This window comes from Mus musculus, chromosome 17, assembly GCF_000001635.26.
Source record: "Mus musculus strain C57BL/6J chromosome 17, GRCm38.p6 C57BL/6J".
In the NCBI taxonomy this organism is placed as follows: domain Eukaryota; kingdom Metazoa; phylum Chordata; class Mammalia; order Rodentia; family Muridae; genus Mus; species Mus musculus.
The window spans coordinates 72,835,575-72,850,756 of NC_000083.6; the positions used below are offsets into that span (position 1 = coordinate 72,835,575).

Consider the following 15,182-nt stretch of genomic DNA (forward strand, 5'->3'; position numbering starts at 1 on the left):
ATTTTGAGGTATTTCTGTCATCTTTATGGACAGCCAACAGAGATTTAATTACCTGGGAAAGCCAACGGAATGGCAAAAATTTTCCAACTTATCTTAAACATGGTGAGGGAGGGCTAAGGGGACAGCTGTCTTTTTCAACAAGACAGTTGATCTCCACATAAAAGACTTAAGTTTTTGAGAATTACTTCAACGGTCAAGAGAAAACTTGGGCCGGGCGTGGTGGCACACGCCTTTAAGCCCAGCACTTGGGAGGCAGAGGCAGGCGAATTTCTGAGTTCGAGGCCAGCCTGGTCTACAGAGTGAGTTCCAGGCTGTCCAGAAACCCTGTTTCGAAAAACAAAGAGATAGAGACAGAAACAGAGAGAGGGAAGAGAAGAGAAAACTTGGAAAGTTTGTAAATAGAACCAAGCACGCTGAAAAAAACCTTGTTTACAATGAATTCCTATATACCGAGACACAAAGAGTTCGGGATTTGTTTAAGGCAATTCGTGTAAGCCAAGAGAAAGTGGCCTGATGGGATGGTAAAACGGGCATTTCAACCTAGGTAGCCCTTTAACCTCAATACCAGCGTTGACTAGAAAACAGCCTCTTGTTTTCGCTTCTTCTAGGCTTCCTTGGCTATCAGGAAGCTATGGCCTCAGCCGCCAGCAGGTGACGCCGATGACGGGCAATGAGTCCCAGCTGCCGCAATTACCAAGGCTGAGGCGTCTCCTTTAAGAAGCTGACTCACGTGGATGCTGTGTTGTGTGCGCTCAGCTGGGAGTGGGGGGCGGGTCCTCACTCTCACTACATTGGCCGCCTCGGCCGAGGAGGCAGACTTAGCCTCCTTGATTGGCCGTAAGGATGCAAGGTGTCGAATTAGAGGCGGGGCGAGCGGCGAGGAGTCCGCCCATCCGCTGCGGCTTCGGGGTGGGGTGGGCGGCGGAGTGTAAGCGGGCAAGGGTGGGGGGAGGGCGAGCCCGAGAAGGGGCGGGGCCCGGCGGAAGGGGCAGAGTGCCAGGGAGAGGGGCGGAGCCTAGAAATGAAGGGCGCTGCGGGCCAACCGGGAGAGCCGCCTGAAGGGAGGGCGGGGCCACGCCCGGTGATTGACGCCGAGGCCCGACCGAGGAGAGGCGGGGCCAAGGCCTGACTAAACCTGAAGACTTGGGAGGCCGAGGTGGGCTTCGACCCAGCTGAGGAGCGAAGAGCTGCTGGCAGCGCCGATTCCCAGCACGCCGGTGAGTACGGCGGTGGGCGCCGGGATCGGAGTCGGCTGGGGCTCGAAGCCCTTGGGCCGGCGGCTTCGAAGCCTTCGGGGAGCGGCCCGGGGCGGGGGCCCAGGCAGGAAGTGCCTCTTCCCCTTCTCCACTCGTCCAGGGTCCTGGCCGGGCCACCAGGGCAATTCTCAGGACTGTGGGGCCGTGGGGCCGCGGGGCCGGGCCGGGCGGTCCTTCTTTGTGAGGCTGTGGCGCGGCGGCCGCCGCCGACCCGCCCCCGCCGCGCAGCGGAGCGCTCCGCGAGCCCACAACAGCCGCGACCCCCTTAGCGACCCGCGGCCCCCGCCCGCCCGCCGCCCTCGGCGCCTGTCGCCTGGGCCGCCGGTCCGCAGACAGCTCTCTCCGTGACACCCCCACTTCCTAGGCCGCCCCGCCCCCACAGCCGCCGTCCCCGCCGCAGCGTCGGGGGCGCGCCCGGGCTCCGATTCGGGGCCGGCCCGCGGGCCCGCGCTCCAGGGCCGCGCTCGCACCCCGCCCGCCCCGCCGCTCCGGAGGCTCGACTCGTGCTCGGGTGTCTGGGCTGTGGGCCGTGCCCGCCTCGTCGGTGCTAGCCCCTATCACGCTGCCCTCTGGACCCTGGGCGTGGGGAACACTGCCCGGTAGCCTGCGGGTGCCGAGCGCCCGGTCGCCCGCGCCTGCCCAGCTGTTCCGCCTGTGTTTGTTGTGCCGAGGAGGCCCCGCCGCCGCCGCCGCGCGCTCCGCCTTGCGCCGGGCGATTGGCTGGAGGGAGTCACGTGGGCGCGATCAGCTGGGCCGGCTGCGGGCGGTCGGCTTGGCGCAGACCCCGGTGCTGCTCGGGGAGCGGACCGGGAGGCTCTTTCCTGCTGGCTGCGGTGGGCACGCTCCTGCACACCCCGTTACTCCACGCTGCTGTGCAGGTTGGTAGGAAGCCTGAGTGTTGCCAGCGGGAGTGGGAAGCCGCAGTAGTACCCAGGTCTGTTTCATCCGGACGCCAGACTGATCTCCTTTTGGAGTGACAGGAAGGAAAGGTGTGCGACTCATTTATTTTTTATTTTTAAACTTTTTGTTTCTGTTTCCAGAGCCCTCTTGGAAATCTTGAGGATTTTTATTTCTGGTGGCTTTTGACAGATGGAAAATCTGAAAGTAATTTCAGGCTTGCCTTGCTTTTGGAAAATAACTGAACTTGGCTGGTTCAGGTCAACCGACCTTATCAGATCGGTTTTTTTTTTTTTTTTTTTTTTTTTTTTTTTTTGCATAGCCCCATAGGCGGGATTGCAACTGCATTACAACATAGAAAAAGTCGAAATCTTCTTGGGTGCATATTTGTGCCAGATGTGAAGTGCCTTGATATGGGTTGTTTTACTAAGAATTAATCGCATATGTACCTACAGTTTACTAGGTAAGGAGGAGATTCCAGAGGAGGGGAATTCTCTCTGGACTCCCAATTTAGTGAAAGGTTACAGACCAATGAAATCGAGAAACCGTGCAGGACCAAATATTGGTAAGTTATGAAATGAGTGTTACAGAAGTTCAAAGATGGGGCAGGGAGACACCAGGAGGAGGAAGTAGGAAGTATTCTGAGGAGAACAGATGTTGGGCCTAGAAAATGAAAAGCCTATGGGTTGCTGTTGGCCAGAAAGGCTTAGGAAAACCATCCCTGGAGCATTGACTCTAGCAAGAAGATGGAATATGTACAATTTGGGGTGAGTGTGTGTGTGTTGCAAGAGTGTGCTAGAGCACAAGGTATTTTGTGCTCTTTGGAAAGAACTAATGCAGTTGTTTCCCAGAAGAGCCTTACACACCCAGGCCAGGCTGCTCTTGAACTCCTTGCCTTGGTGTCAGGATTACAGGTGTGCTAAATGGCTGTCTTATACCCTCATCTGGCCCCGTGTTCAGTACAGATTTTTCCCTGCAGGTCAAGTTTTAACCCAGGGACCCACATGGTCAAAAGAGAACTTATTCCACAAAGCTGTCTTCGTCTCCATGTTGCCCACATAATTAAATAGGTGTAATAAGAATGTTTTTAAATAGGAAATAAGGAACCAATCACTATGAAAAATTAAACTTGATACTTCACTGAAAAAAGCCCAAGACATGAAACTAGCCCTAAATATATGTTCGTGAGAGGTAAAGATAGTCCTGAATATATTTGTTTCTAGACTAGCTTTTGTTTTATAGTGCCTTGATAGTTATGTAAATTAAAACTTTTCCTGGTACTACTGTGTGATAACAAGTTCATAATTTTGGAACTGTTAACTAGATGTGAATTTGCTGTTTAGTACTTCAGTCTGTAAGAAGCTTTTGGTGATGTGTCACAACAGACAAAGGGATCGTGTTTGTCTTGCCAAGTAGTTTTTGGGGAGATGACCAACTCCAATTACATGCTGACTCATGTTAGAACTAACTGCTGAGTTCTGTGACTAGTCTTCTTTTCTAATGATGACTAAGCAGTATTCTAGAAATCCAGTCAGCATGGAAGTTGTTTAACAAAACATAAAATAAGGCATTATCTTAGAAGACAAGGCACACAATTTAAATTACTCTCAAATGAAGATTCAGCCCCATAAGCAGGACATCATTTGACCCAGCAGAGTGAACTGATACCGTAAGAGGATAACGTGTGTCATTGAAACTTGCCTCTTGCTGACATTTTGTACAAAACTAAGAAAAATGGGCTGGGCATGTAGCATAGTGGTATGTGTTTACCTGGCATGCACAAGGTACTTGGTTTGATTTCCAGTATCACAGAAAGGGGAAAAAATAGATTTTATAAAAGCAACTGTTTTCCTGTGTAATTTTTGTTAGAATTTTGTTACAAATTGCTGTGACAATAATGAGACTGCAGTAGCATCAAATGTTTATTGCTATGATAATTATCCTAGCTATTCAAAGTTTTATGGTTTTTGTTCTTTCCTTTATTCTAGAGAGAAGAGACTGAAAACCAAATATACAGCCATGTTTCCACGTGAATCCATTATAGCAGAATCAAAACATACTACTGCTGGAAGGGGCAGATTTTTGAAACCCTTCCAGTGCTAGAACCTTGTGTACCATGCCCTTTACACAATCTTTGTCTTACCTCATCTGGTGTAGTGACCCCCAACCCTGTCCAGTATTGGAGGGAACTCTGTGATGGGTGTTTGTGGAAATTCCCCAAAGGTATAATTCCTTAAGTAGGAATTGGTCTTTCTGAAGTAGGTATTTTCCACCAGGAGAGCTATCCAAATGCAAATAGATGCCTATTGTTCTCCCTGGTATTTTTAGAGCTAGGAAGTGGTGCCTCCTTAGGCTAAATCCATTTGCCAGGATTGAGACCAAACTGGATTATTAATTATAGGGAGGGCAGATACCTATTTTAAGACCTAGAATTCAGACACCAAGAATTTGAAATCTTAGGTTTCTAGCTTTTGTCCTGTTTATAATTTCTATTTCCTGGGTACTTAACATGGCTTTAATTAGCAGGTGGTGAAGCTGGTTAATTGCTACTGTTTCCTATTCTAAACGCTGCCTCCTCGTTTGTGGTGGGGACAGGAATGAAATGGGATGTAGAATCTACTTTTATTACCTTTATTTAGCATTCATTATACAGGGTACTGTTCTTAGGATAGGGTATCTTCATTTATTTCTCTTCCAGAGATACTGCTGTTGCCATTTTACATAGGAAACAGGGTAATTTGTCCAAGGTTACAAAGGTATTGAGTTAGGGAGAAGTGAAATTTCCGAACAGCACTGGCTTTGGATCTAGGCCATACTGTCTGAGTCCCTAGGGATGAGGAGCAGAGTCACCAGCTCTGCTGGGTATAATTGTTTTGAATAATCTTCATATAGTTGATTTTGAGTATACTCAGCTGGCTACAGAAAGCTGAGGGTCTTTGTCTTGCCAACGAGTACTTACACTGGCTGCTCTAAACTTCTCAGTACTCTTTGCTTAGTCTTCTGGATGCTGGGATTACAAGCCTGAGCCACTGCCCACCCTAGAAAACCCATGAATTTAGCCAGAAAATCCATGAAGAAAATGGGAATGGTATCCCAGTAATTTGTCAGTTATTCCTATTGATCTTTACACCTGATTATAAACCAGGTTTCTGTTTTTCTGAGGAAGACTTCCCTTTTTTTGTTTGTTTGTTTGTTGAGACAGGGTTTCTCTGTATAGCCCTGGCTGTCCTGGAACTCACTTTGTAGACCAGGCTGGCCTCGAACTCAGAAATCCGCCTGCCTCTGCCTCCCGAGTGCTGGGGTTAAAGGCGTGCGCGACCACACCGACTCTGAGGAAGACTTCTAAGTGAAGAGCTTTTTCCTACCTATCTTAGTGTGTTGTAAGCAGGATAAACTTTCCTGGTAAGGACAAGTGTGACTATAGTCCAAACTACTAAAATATATTTTATTTTTAATCTTTTAAAAGAACTGTATTTTTAACGTGGGCAATTAAGTCAAAGTGAGCTAGATTTAAGCTGCTGGCCTTGGTTTGCTGACCCCTGTTCTTTTGGTTTGGGTTTTATGTGTTTGGATGTTTTGCCTGCATGTAGTCTGTGCATGACTGTGTGTCTGGTCCTGATGGAGGCCAGAAGACAGCATTAGACTTCCTGGAACTGGAATGACAGTTTATGAGCCCATATGTGGGTGTTGGGAATCAACCCAGGTCCCCTGGAACAGTAGCCAATGCTCTTAAATGCTGAGTTAGATCAAACCAACTATGAAATAACATATTTCATTTGTTACTGTATATATAAAAGAGCCAAACAGACTTTTTAGATAATTGTTTTATGGCCTGGAAATTAGGGATTTATACAAAATCATCATGACCAGTTTTTAAAATCATTCATTCCTAGGGACATTGTTTCATGGGTTTCTAAAAGAAAAGTTTTTCTTTTTTTTTTTTTTAAATTAACTTACAAATTGTGTGATTAAAAAAAATTTAAGGTGGAGATCCTAAGATACAATTCATTAGTCTTAAGATGCAGGCGACTAAGGATGGCTTTGAGTGGGCGAAATTAAAGATAATCAGTGAAATGCCTGAGTGGCCTATGAACTTCCCTGTACTTTCATCCTGGCCCCTCACATAACAGCAGGTAAACTGTTAAACAGTGTAGTTTGATAATTCAGCCTTAGGATTTTATAGCTTGGAACTAGGCAAACATACTGCCAGAAGAGCCTTGTTTATATGTCACTCACAAAATAATACGGTAATGGATTTTGCTCTGAATGTTGAAGTAAGAGGAGCATCATAAATTCAACAGAAGCCATTCTATGAACTTGGCCCTAATTTCAGCCATAAATGGAACTTAGCGTGGCAGAGTATCAAATGATGTACTTTTGCAGTGAGATACAGTAGAGTGCTTCAGAGCCAACAAAGGATGTTGACTAACTGTGACAGATGAAGAGATCAGAGATTCTGCTAAATGGACCAGAACAATCAGTATGTGTGGAAAATGCTTTAGGTATAGAAAGTAATTCCAGAAAGCAGGGTAGTGGTGCTAGAGGCCTGGAGAAGTGACTAGTTGCAGAGTAATTGGTGAGAATTTAGTGGGCAAAGCCAGTTTGTAGTGACGATACAACTTGATACATTTGTAAGGAAATCATAGGGGTGCTTTGTGAGGTGTTTCTCAGCATGCTGTTTGGAATTTTGTTTCCTTTTGATATTATGGAGATCCACTAAAGCTGGAAGACAGGCCTCTCATAGCCACACAGTTAGCTCAATTAAAGTTTTAGTGTCAACTCCCACTACCATTATTGGGAATCAAAACACAGTAATACCTCATAATGCACAGTGTTCTTTCACTGAGCCACGCACATCCTCAGCCACTTTTCAAATTCTGCCCCTTCACTTTTAATTTTTAAATTTTGAGACAGAATTTTACTTGGTTTCTCAGGTTGATTCTACATTCCAAATAAGCTGGAGGAATTATAATCAAGGTTAAAATCAAGCTGGTCTACATAGCATTTGAAGCAGTCTCATAGTTTTTGGAAGGTGGTGGCCGAGTTGTAGTTCACTGTATTTTGTAGCACCTGTCCAATATAAGTGTAGCATTAGCTGAGAACGTCTGCTAGATTTAATAAAACACGGTGACTGTTAAAAGTCTTAGGTGGAATTAGTGTTTAAATTCAGTGGTAAAAGAAAAAGGGAAAAGATTCCCTCAATTGACTTAAGTGGTATTGTTCATTTGTAGTTGTTTTCTAATTCTGTGGAGTGTATGATTAGATTACACTAGGGAATACAAGAGGACGACAATTTGTGGTCAACCTGGGAGAGACCAACTTCAGCAGCTATTTGGTCCCTAGGTTGAGGGAAGTGAGAACTGGAATAAGATTTACAGACTAACCTGGCTACTTGTGGAATGCGATGTGGTCTGTATTTTTTAACATATAAAGGTAGGGTTTATACACCCATACACATACAAACACACACACACTAAAGAATTACCACACATGAATGGTATGTACCAAGTGCAGTGTCCCATACACTGGTCATACTTAAGTCTGAGGTAGAGCTCACATGGCTAACGGCACCTCAGGGTTTTCCTCAGGGTATTGTAACTGAACAGCGTAGCGTGGGTGTTTCACAAAACACAGTACTTTATCGCGCTTCAGAGATAAAAGCACCAGCAGAAACAGTGTTGGTAAAGGCCAGTTTCTGGTTGATTGATGTCCCCCTTTAGGTGTGTCTTCATGGTAGAAAGGCTAAGGTAGCTAGCATCCGATACTGACCACCTGTCTTCATGACCCAGTTATCCCAGATTCCATCAACATTGGTGACTAGATTTCAATGTGCAAGTTTTTGGGGACACACATTTTCAGGATGTAGTAGTGGGATTGTAACTGATGTTAGCTTTAGTACTTCAGTACTGTTTTTTTAACCTCATAAAGGTAAGGCTTGCTGGGATCTAATGACCATTTAGAGTTGATGGCAAAAAATGTTTGGCTTCTGTTGACAACATAACTTTTTTGGCAAAGAAAATTCTATTTTATAGTTACAGATATGTTTATATATAAATGGAAATCACAATCAGGAATCAAATAACATATAGGTCATCTTAGATATTTTTAGTCTTGATAATGAATCATATAATTGAAGCCAGTAAAAATACGTGGATAGTGTAAAAAATAGAAGTGAATTTGAAGCAGAGAAGAAGGCGTATTAAATCTATTTACCCTCAGTACCAAATGGTTGGTCACAGCTATTTCTGTAGCAGTGAGCCAAGGACGGAAAGATGTAGGTAGAATGCATAACGTTTACTTGGAGCCATGGCATCCTCCATGGTAGCATCGAAGGTCAATCAAGAAATAGAGGTATTATTTCATTGGAGTTAAATCATGTCTGATATTTGAAAGTTAGGAAGAAAATTACCTATAAAACCTCAGAAACTCTACCTGAAGTTAAATGACTGAACTGTAAAGTCTTGGCTGTCGATTCTTTTTATTAAACAATTAATATGTCATTATAAACATAAGAATCAATTGCTCACACGTGTGTGCTTGCCTTATTTATATTGAGAGTCATAAGTTGAAATAGTGCTACAAGGTCCAAACAGGACCAGTGGAGAATAAAAAGATAAATTGAGATACAAAACAATGGTAAACTGCTTAACAGTAGTCAGTTGCTGAGGGGAATGTGTTGTGCATTCCCTGTTAACCCAATTCACACAGCGCATACAGTGCAGGCTTTTCTACCCAAATTTTGTTTTTAAGGTTTTTAGTGTTTTCATGTATGTGTAGACATTTGTGCATGTGTATGTGCATGTGCACGCATGCTCACATCCCATGTGTGCAGGTACTCTTGCAGGCGATAAGAGATACCGATATCAGATCTGGAGCTGGTATCAGAGGCACTGACAACTGAACTTGAGTCCTCTGCAAGATCAATAAGCACAGCCGGGCAGTGGTGGTGCTCGCCTTTAATCCCAGCACTTGGGAGGCAGAGGCAGGTGGATTTCTGAGTGTAAGGCCAGCAAGGTCTACAAAGTGAGTTCCAGGACAGCCAGAGGTACACAAGAGAAACCCTGTCTCGAAAAAAACAAAAACAAAAACAAAGAAAAGGTTTTAAAAAAAGAAAATACTTTGGTAGAAACAAGTTGCAGTGAATTTAAGGGTTGAATCTGTTGCCTCTTTTAATTTTGGTTTTTTTGAGACAGTGTTTCTCTGTGTGTAGCCCTGGCTGTCCTGGAACTCACTCTGTAGACCAGGCTGGCCTCAAACTCAGAAATCTGCCTGCCTCTGCCTCCCAAATGCTGGGATTAAAGGCATGTGCCACCACCGCCCGGTGAATCTGTTGCCTCTTAAAACCCTTGAGCTACCGACGTGTGAGTTATCCTGGTTTCAGAAACCTGTTTCAAAACTTAGTTAGGTGAGCGTTTAGTGCTTCTGTAATTTATCCAGTCAGTAACCAGTAAAATTTCTTAAGGCAAAGTTGCATAATCTCTGGAAAGTCCGTTTTCTTGTTTTTCTGCCCTGGTTGCTCTAGCCTGTAAGCTAGCTAGGTCTACACTGTGCTCCTTTCTTTGGGAGAAGCAGTGGAGGGTAATGGAAGAACTTTGTCTCGAGTTTGTTGAACTGCATTCCAGCTACTATTCTGTAACAGCTGCAACCTTTGGCCTGTTAACTTGTTTGGGTGGAAAGTGGGGAAGATGAAACCTCCCAGAATTAGAATTTTAAAATAAGTGCTCCATAGAATTTTAGGCTCAGACTTACTGAGTAAAAAGTAAACCCAGTGACCGTAGGCCTATGCTCAGGTCCCCTCTTGGTGTATGGGTGCTTTGGGTTTTGTTTGTTTTTGTTGTTTTGTTCTGTTTTTGTTTATTATTTGGTGGTGCTGGTCTAGAACTCAGGGCTTCCTGTTTGTTAGTCAAGTGCTCCACCAATGAACTATATTCCCAGCCCTTTCTTGTTTTTAAATTGCAAGTTCATCTGTCCTTATCTGATCACCCCTTTACCTCTGAGTCTTTCCTCAAATTACATATCATCTGCTCACTTAGCAGTGGTGCTATGCTGGCTTTTTTTTTCAAGCTTCTGTATGTGGGTTTTTTACCTGAATGCAGGCCTGTGTCTTTGGAGGGCATAGGATCCCCTGCAACTAGAGTTACAGTTTAGTAACAGTTGAGTCTTCATATGGATGCTGGGGATCAACCCTAGGTTCTCTGCTCCAGCAGTAAGTGCTCTAAGAGCACTGAGCCATCTCTCCATTTCCCCCATCTGTGTTAGTACTGTATGAATATACACATAATTTTCCTTTTGTTTTTCATGCTAACTTAGAGAGAAGTGATCACCATTCCTTGGTGTTGACTAAGCATGTTTATTACTCTTGACAACCTGAAGTGTCCTATTTATTTGTTCATTGTGTGAACTATATGAATCCCTTCATTTCAAGTCAGATATTTCACCCAGCAGGTACTAGAAAAAACAAGATTTCAGTATATAAGTAACCTGTAACACCTCCCCCAATAGCTGCTACAAAATTTTAAAATAATATGTGTCTCTTTTCTATTTGTTCTAGCTTTTTAGAACTTCAGTTGTCAAAATGGGCAGAATCTTTCTTGACCATATCGGTGGTACCCGTCTGTTTTCTTGTGCAAACTGTGATACAATCCTGACCAATCGCTCAGAACTCATCTCTACTCGGTTCACAGGCGCCACTGGTAGAGCATTTCTTTTTAACAAGGTTGGTGGAAAAAACTTTATTCCTACATGTCTTTAGTGGCTATACTCGACAGCAGTACTAGTCTGTTCCCTAAGAATTTACAGATAGCAGAGAATGTCAGTGGTGGTCAAAACCTACAGAGTGATGGCTTATTAGCTTGTCTCTGGGATTTCAGGGATACATTATAGAACATGATTTTATTTATTTATTTGTTTATTTTTATAAAGCCTAAAATGTATTTTCATTAAGCCTTTTTATAATGTATTAGAAGAAGAGAGGCGGGGTGTAGTAGCTTCTGTCTACAATCCCAGTGCTTGGAAAACTGAGCAGGAAAATGGCCACCAACTGGAGCCCAGGACACCAGTCTGGGAGACAGAGTGAGTGTAGGCCAGTTGGGCCAGCTTCAGCTATACAGTGAGACTGCCTCAAAATAGCAATTAAAAAGGATAGGTCTCTGTTTCTTTGAGAACTGTTCAATTTACAAACTTTAGTGACATCACAGAATTTGGAAACAGGCTAAGACAGCCATTTTCTCTCCCTTGTATGTTACTTATTTAGCCATGGAGACAGCTATTGTACTTGTTGAACATGAATCTAGCCAGCTTTTGTCGGTATAATTCATGCATGCCAGTCAACTTTCTGGTTATCATTTGTCTTCTTTGGTCTACCAAAAGGAAACCATTTACAGATTTGCACATGCACATCTATAGTCTGCTTGGCCCTGAAATGAAAAAGATTTGATATTGGTTGACGTGGTTGTGCACTCTGAACTTAGCACAGTTTTAACTTCCAAGGCTTCTAGGCTAAGACACAGAGCTAGTCTTTTTTTCCCCACCTTGAGACAGGTTTCTTTGTGTAGCCCTGCCTGTTCTAGAACTTGCTCTGCAGGCCATGCTGGCTCGAACTCACAGAGATATGTTTGCCTCTGCCTCCCAAGTGCTGGGATTAAAGACTTGGGCCAGCACTACCCAGCCAGATCTTGTTTGAAATGATTGTTTTTAGAAGGTCAGATAAACTTTTCCCGAGCAGACATTGCTCTGTTGTGAGTGAAGAAGCTTCTCAGAGAATCAATACTGTGTCCCCTTGACATTGGACAGAGGAGGAGCCCCCACTCTGGCAGGCAGACCAGCTGCCTGTTAACTGTAGTGCTCAACCCTGCGCAGTCATTTATCAAGGAAGTCTGATTTTCATCATGGTACAGTGTCAGAAGTTAAATACTTGGAATTAAGACCATATAACAAGTCACATTTATTAACTGTTGATCTTTTAGAAGAAAATAGAGGATTTCTTCGGTATTTAGAATGGTTGGAAATTCTCCACAGGTTATTTTAGAATCGAGTTCCTGTTTTCATTATCTTTGACTTTACTAGGAACGTATTGTATGACTTGTGGTAGCTTAGCCTGTCCCACCCTGACACTGTGGAACACTGGTGCTCCAACAGGTTCTTTGATTATCTTATTTACACTCATCACTACAGTTATTTAAGAATTAGACCCAAATGTATATCTCAGGGCTTCACTTTCAGACCCTTTTCTTTTCTACAACCAGAAATATAATTATCCTATATAGACGGCAAGACATGAGCTTGTCCACTATTACATAAAGATTGCATTAGATTTGGGGGCTGGAAAGCTGGTTCAACAGTTAAGAGCATTTATGAACATATATGTGATATATTCATACTTGATGTGTGTGTCTCACAGTAGGGTTTGAGACCACAGAGTATCCTTATCCTGTAATTCAGGCTGGCTTGAAACTGACCTATGTGGGTGAGGCTAGCCTTGAACCCCTTTCTTCTTGTCTCTACCTCCCAAATACTATTATGATTCTAAGCCTAGTGGCACAGTTCTAGTAATCTCATCCTCTCTTAAAACTAGCTCTGGGTGGCTATCATGAATATAACTAAAGTAGCAATTTTGTCTGCTAAATTTGGTTGGTAGTTTGTTGTTTTTGAGGCAGGGTATCACTGTGTAGTAAGGCTGCTCTTCACCTCAAATTCAGGAGGACCTGCCTTGGCCTTTCCTCACTGGGATCATGGGCATGCTCAGCTATGTAATACTTAATTGCTCATACATTTACTTATTGTCACAATTATCAGCTAAGTTACATAACTTTACAAGAGATTCTTTTTGTGTGTATGTATGTGTGTTCTTTAGGTAGTTAACTTGCAGTACAGTGAAGTTCAAGATCGGGTCATGCTCACTGGCCGCCACATGGTTCGAGATGTGAGCTGCAAAAACTGCAATAGCAAACTGGGATGGATCTATGAGTTTGCTACTGAAGACAGCCAGCGTTATAAGGAAGGCCGTGTGATCCTGGAACGTGCACTAGTTCGAGAGAGTGAAGGCTTTGAAGAGCATGTACCATCTGATAACTCTTGAAGAAAAAAGATAAATCCATCTTTTCCCAGGTCTCCTTCACTGAAAACAAAATCTCCTTACATACACTGTCACCTTAGCATCAGAGTCGGATTCATGAACTGCGGAACAAGAGGTTATGAGAATCTAAGATGGAACCTTTTTTTCTTTCTTTTTTTTTTTTTTAATTTTGTATTTTCCATCCAACAGCAGTTTGTAGAGAGAATTTTATGCATATGCTGGTAATTTTTTCCCTGTGTTTACATCTTGAGACAGAAGAGTTTGCAGCTACATGGTGGGCTATGTGAGGGAAAAAAATTGGGGTCCTTAGAGTGAAAAGGAGTGTTTTGTGTATATTTTGAGTGGAGAATATGTCAAGAGCATGGTTTTTAAATTTATTTGGGCTTTATTTAAAATTTTCTTTTTAACCCAGTTATTTCACTTAATTTGCTAGCTTCAAGAAGAGATCCGAATCTGTGCCCAGCGCTGGAGGCTCAGTGTTAGCATGGCTTGTGCTGGCCAGTGTGCCATATTCTTGTTGGAGAGGAACTGTAGCACCAGAACCCATTCTTCCTTGTCAGTCTTGACCCACAGATGTCACCACCCCTAGTTCCTTGTCACCATGGACTTGGTGTTGATTGGAAACTTTCTGAAATGGGGCAGAACTGCTTGGTTGTCTTTTCCCATGTAACTTAAGCATAGTAATATAAATAAAGTGGTAGTTGGATGTTTTGGTCCTCTGTTACTTTTAAAAATAACTAATAAGAAAGCAAAAGTTTGATAGTGATTTTCTTAGTAGTTAGTGATTCCTCTCAAGCTTAAGCGATATTGACTGTGTATAAGGTATGTGTATAGATGAAAGCATACTGTTTAAACAGTATTGTGTTAGAAAACACTTGAGCAGAATATCAGTGTGCGTTCTAACATACACCGTTAATCTGCATCTGTTATTACAAAGGGAGAAATGAAGAAAATTGCCTAAAATTACTGCTTCACACAGTGTTTCAGCCTCCCCTCCCCACCCCCCATCTGTGAATTGATTTTGACAAATCTGTGGCACTAACAGTTTCATCAAAGGACTGGGTCTGTGCTTGGGTCATTATTTCACATCTTTCCTTAGAAGTTCAGCTATTGCATTTGAGCTGGACCTGATAGCACACCCTATTGGAAAGAGGCCAGATTTGACTTCCGACATTGATTTGACATTACAAAGTGTTAGAATATGCTTCTTTATCCAAGCTATTTCTAGGCAGACTGATACTTGCTTTTGGTGAATTAGGCAGGGCAGTGAAGTCAGCTAGTCATACAAATAAACAGATGGGTATTGTAGGCTCAGTTTCCAAGTGAAGGAAATCGCCTGAGTTGAACAAGTGAAACTTTGTGTCATTGACTTTAAAAGTGGTTTCTGATTAGTAAAGCTTATGCTTAGCTTTGCACTCCCAGTTAATGGCATGGTTGTCTTGAGCAGAGATAGTATAATACTGCATTTCCAGTGGGTGAACACAACTCTGTCGTCAACTTGAATGAAACTTCAAGACTTAAGATACTATTTATTTCCACTGATTTCTGCACTGGCCTGTGGTGCCGATTTCTAGTCGCATGCCTTACCTACAGCACCATGTGCATTGCTGTCAAAATAAAGTATATTTTGTCTTGCATTGGTACAGAACTGCTACTTATTTTCCACTGATCCTATTTAGTGATTATCTTATTTTTAATGTCTAAATGCATAATTTGTATTTGTTTTGAGATGGGTGTCTTACTGTGTAGCCTTGGCTAACCTGGAACTTACTTGCTATTTAACAGCATGCTGGCCTGAACCCATAGATCTCTGCCTGTCTCCCATCTGCTGAGATTTTAGGTTTGTACCACCACACCCAGCTAACAGCATGCTTTTGAATAGCTATTGCTTGTTGTGTTTTACAGTGTAAAGTGACACTGAAAACACTATGCCGGAAAACACTAAATTTGCCATG

General features: G+C 43.3%; 1 protein-coding gene across 8 annotated transcripts; it reads left to right on the top strand.

Annotated features, from left to right (window-relative positions):
- The first annotated feature begins 1,053 nt into the window (after positions 1-1,053).
- Ypel5 (yippee like 5) lies at positions 1,054-14,870 on the top strand. Of its 8 annotated transcripts, none has more exons than XM_006524539.3 (4): positions 1,130-1,217; positions 4,142-4,376; positions 10,705-10,869; positions 13,006-14,864. In XM_006524539.3, exons 2-4 carry the CDS (start codon positions 4,350-4,352, stop codon positions 13,228-13,230), a joined length of 417 nt encoding a protein of 138 aa, XP_006524602.1. In that variant the 5' UTR covers positions 1,130-1,217; positions 4,142-4,349; the 3' UTR covers positions 13,231-14,864. The 8 variants fall into 8 exon arrangements, with proteins under 8 accessions (NP_081442.1, XP_006524602.1, XP_006524601.1 ...); XM_006524538.1 differs by lacking the exon at positions 1,130-1,217 and adding an exon at positions 1,678-2,134; XM_030249885.1 differs by lacking the exon at positions 1,130-1,217 and adding an exon at positions 2,148-2,245.
- The last annotated feature ends 312 nt before the right edge of the window (positions 14,871-15,182 follow it).

Excerpts from the sequence above, each read along its gene's own strand:
- Ypel5 (XM_006524539.3), top strand. The coding sequence starts at position 4,350 with ATGGGTGTTTGTGGAAATTCCCCAAAG. Across the intron at positions 4,377-10,704 it reads TTTGTGGAAATTCCCCAAAG|CTTTTTAGAACTTCAGTTGT; the intron begins GTATAATTCCTT and ends TATTTGTTCTAG. Across the intron at positions 10,870-13,005 it reads GAGCATTTCTTTTTAACAAG|GTAGTTAACTTGCAGTACAG; the intron begins GTTGGTGGAAAA and ends TGTGTTCTTTAG.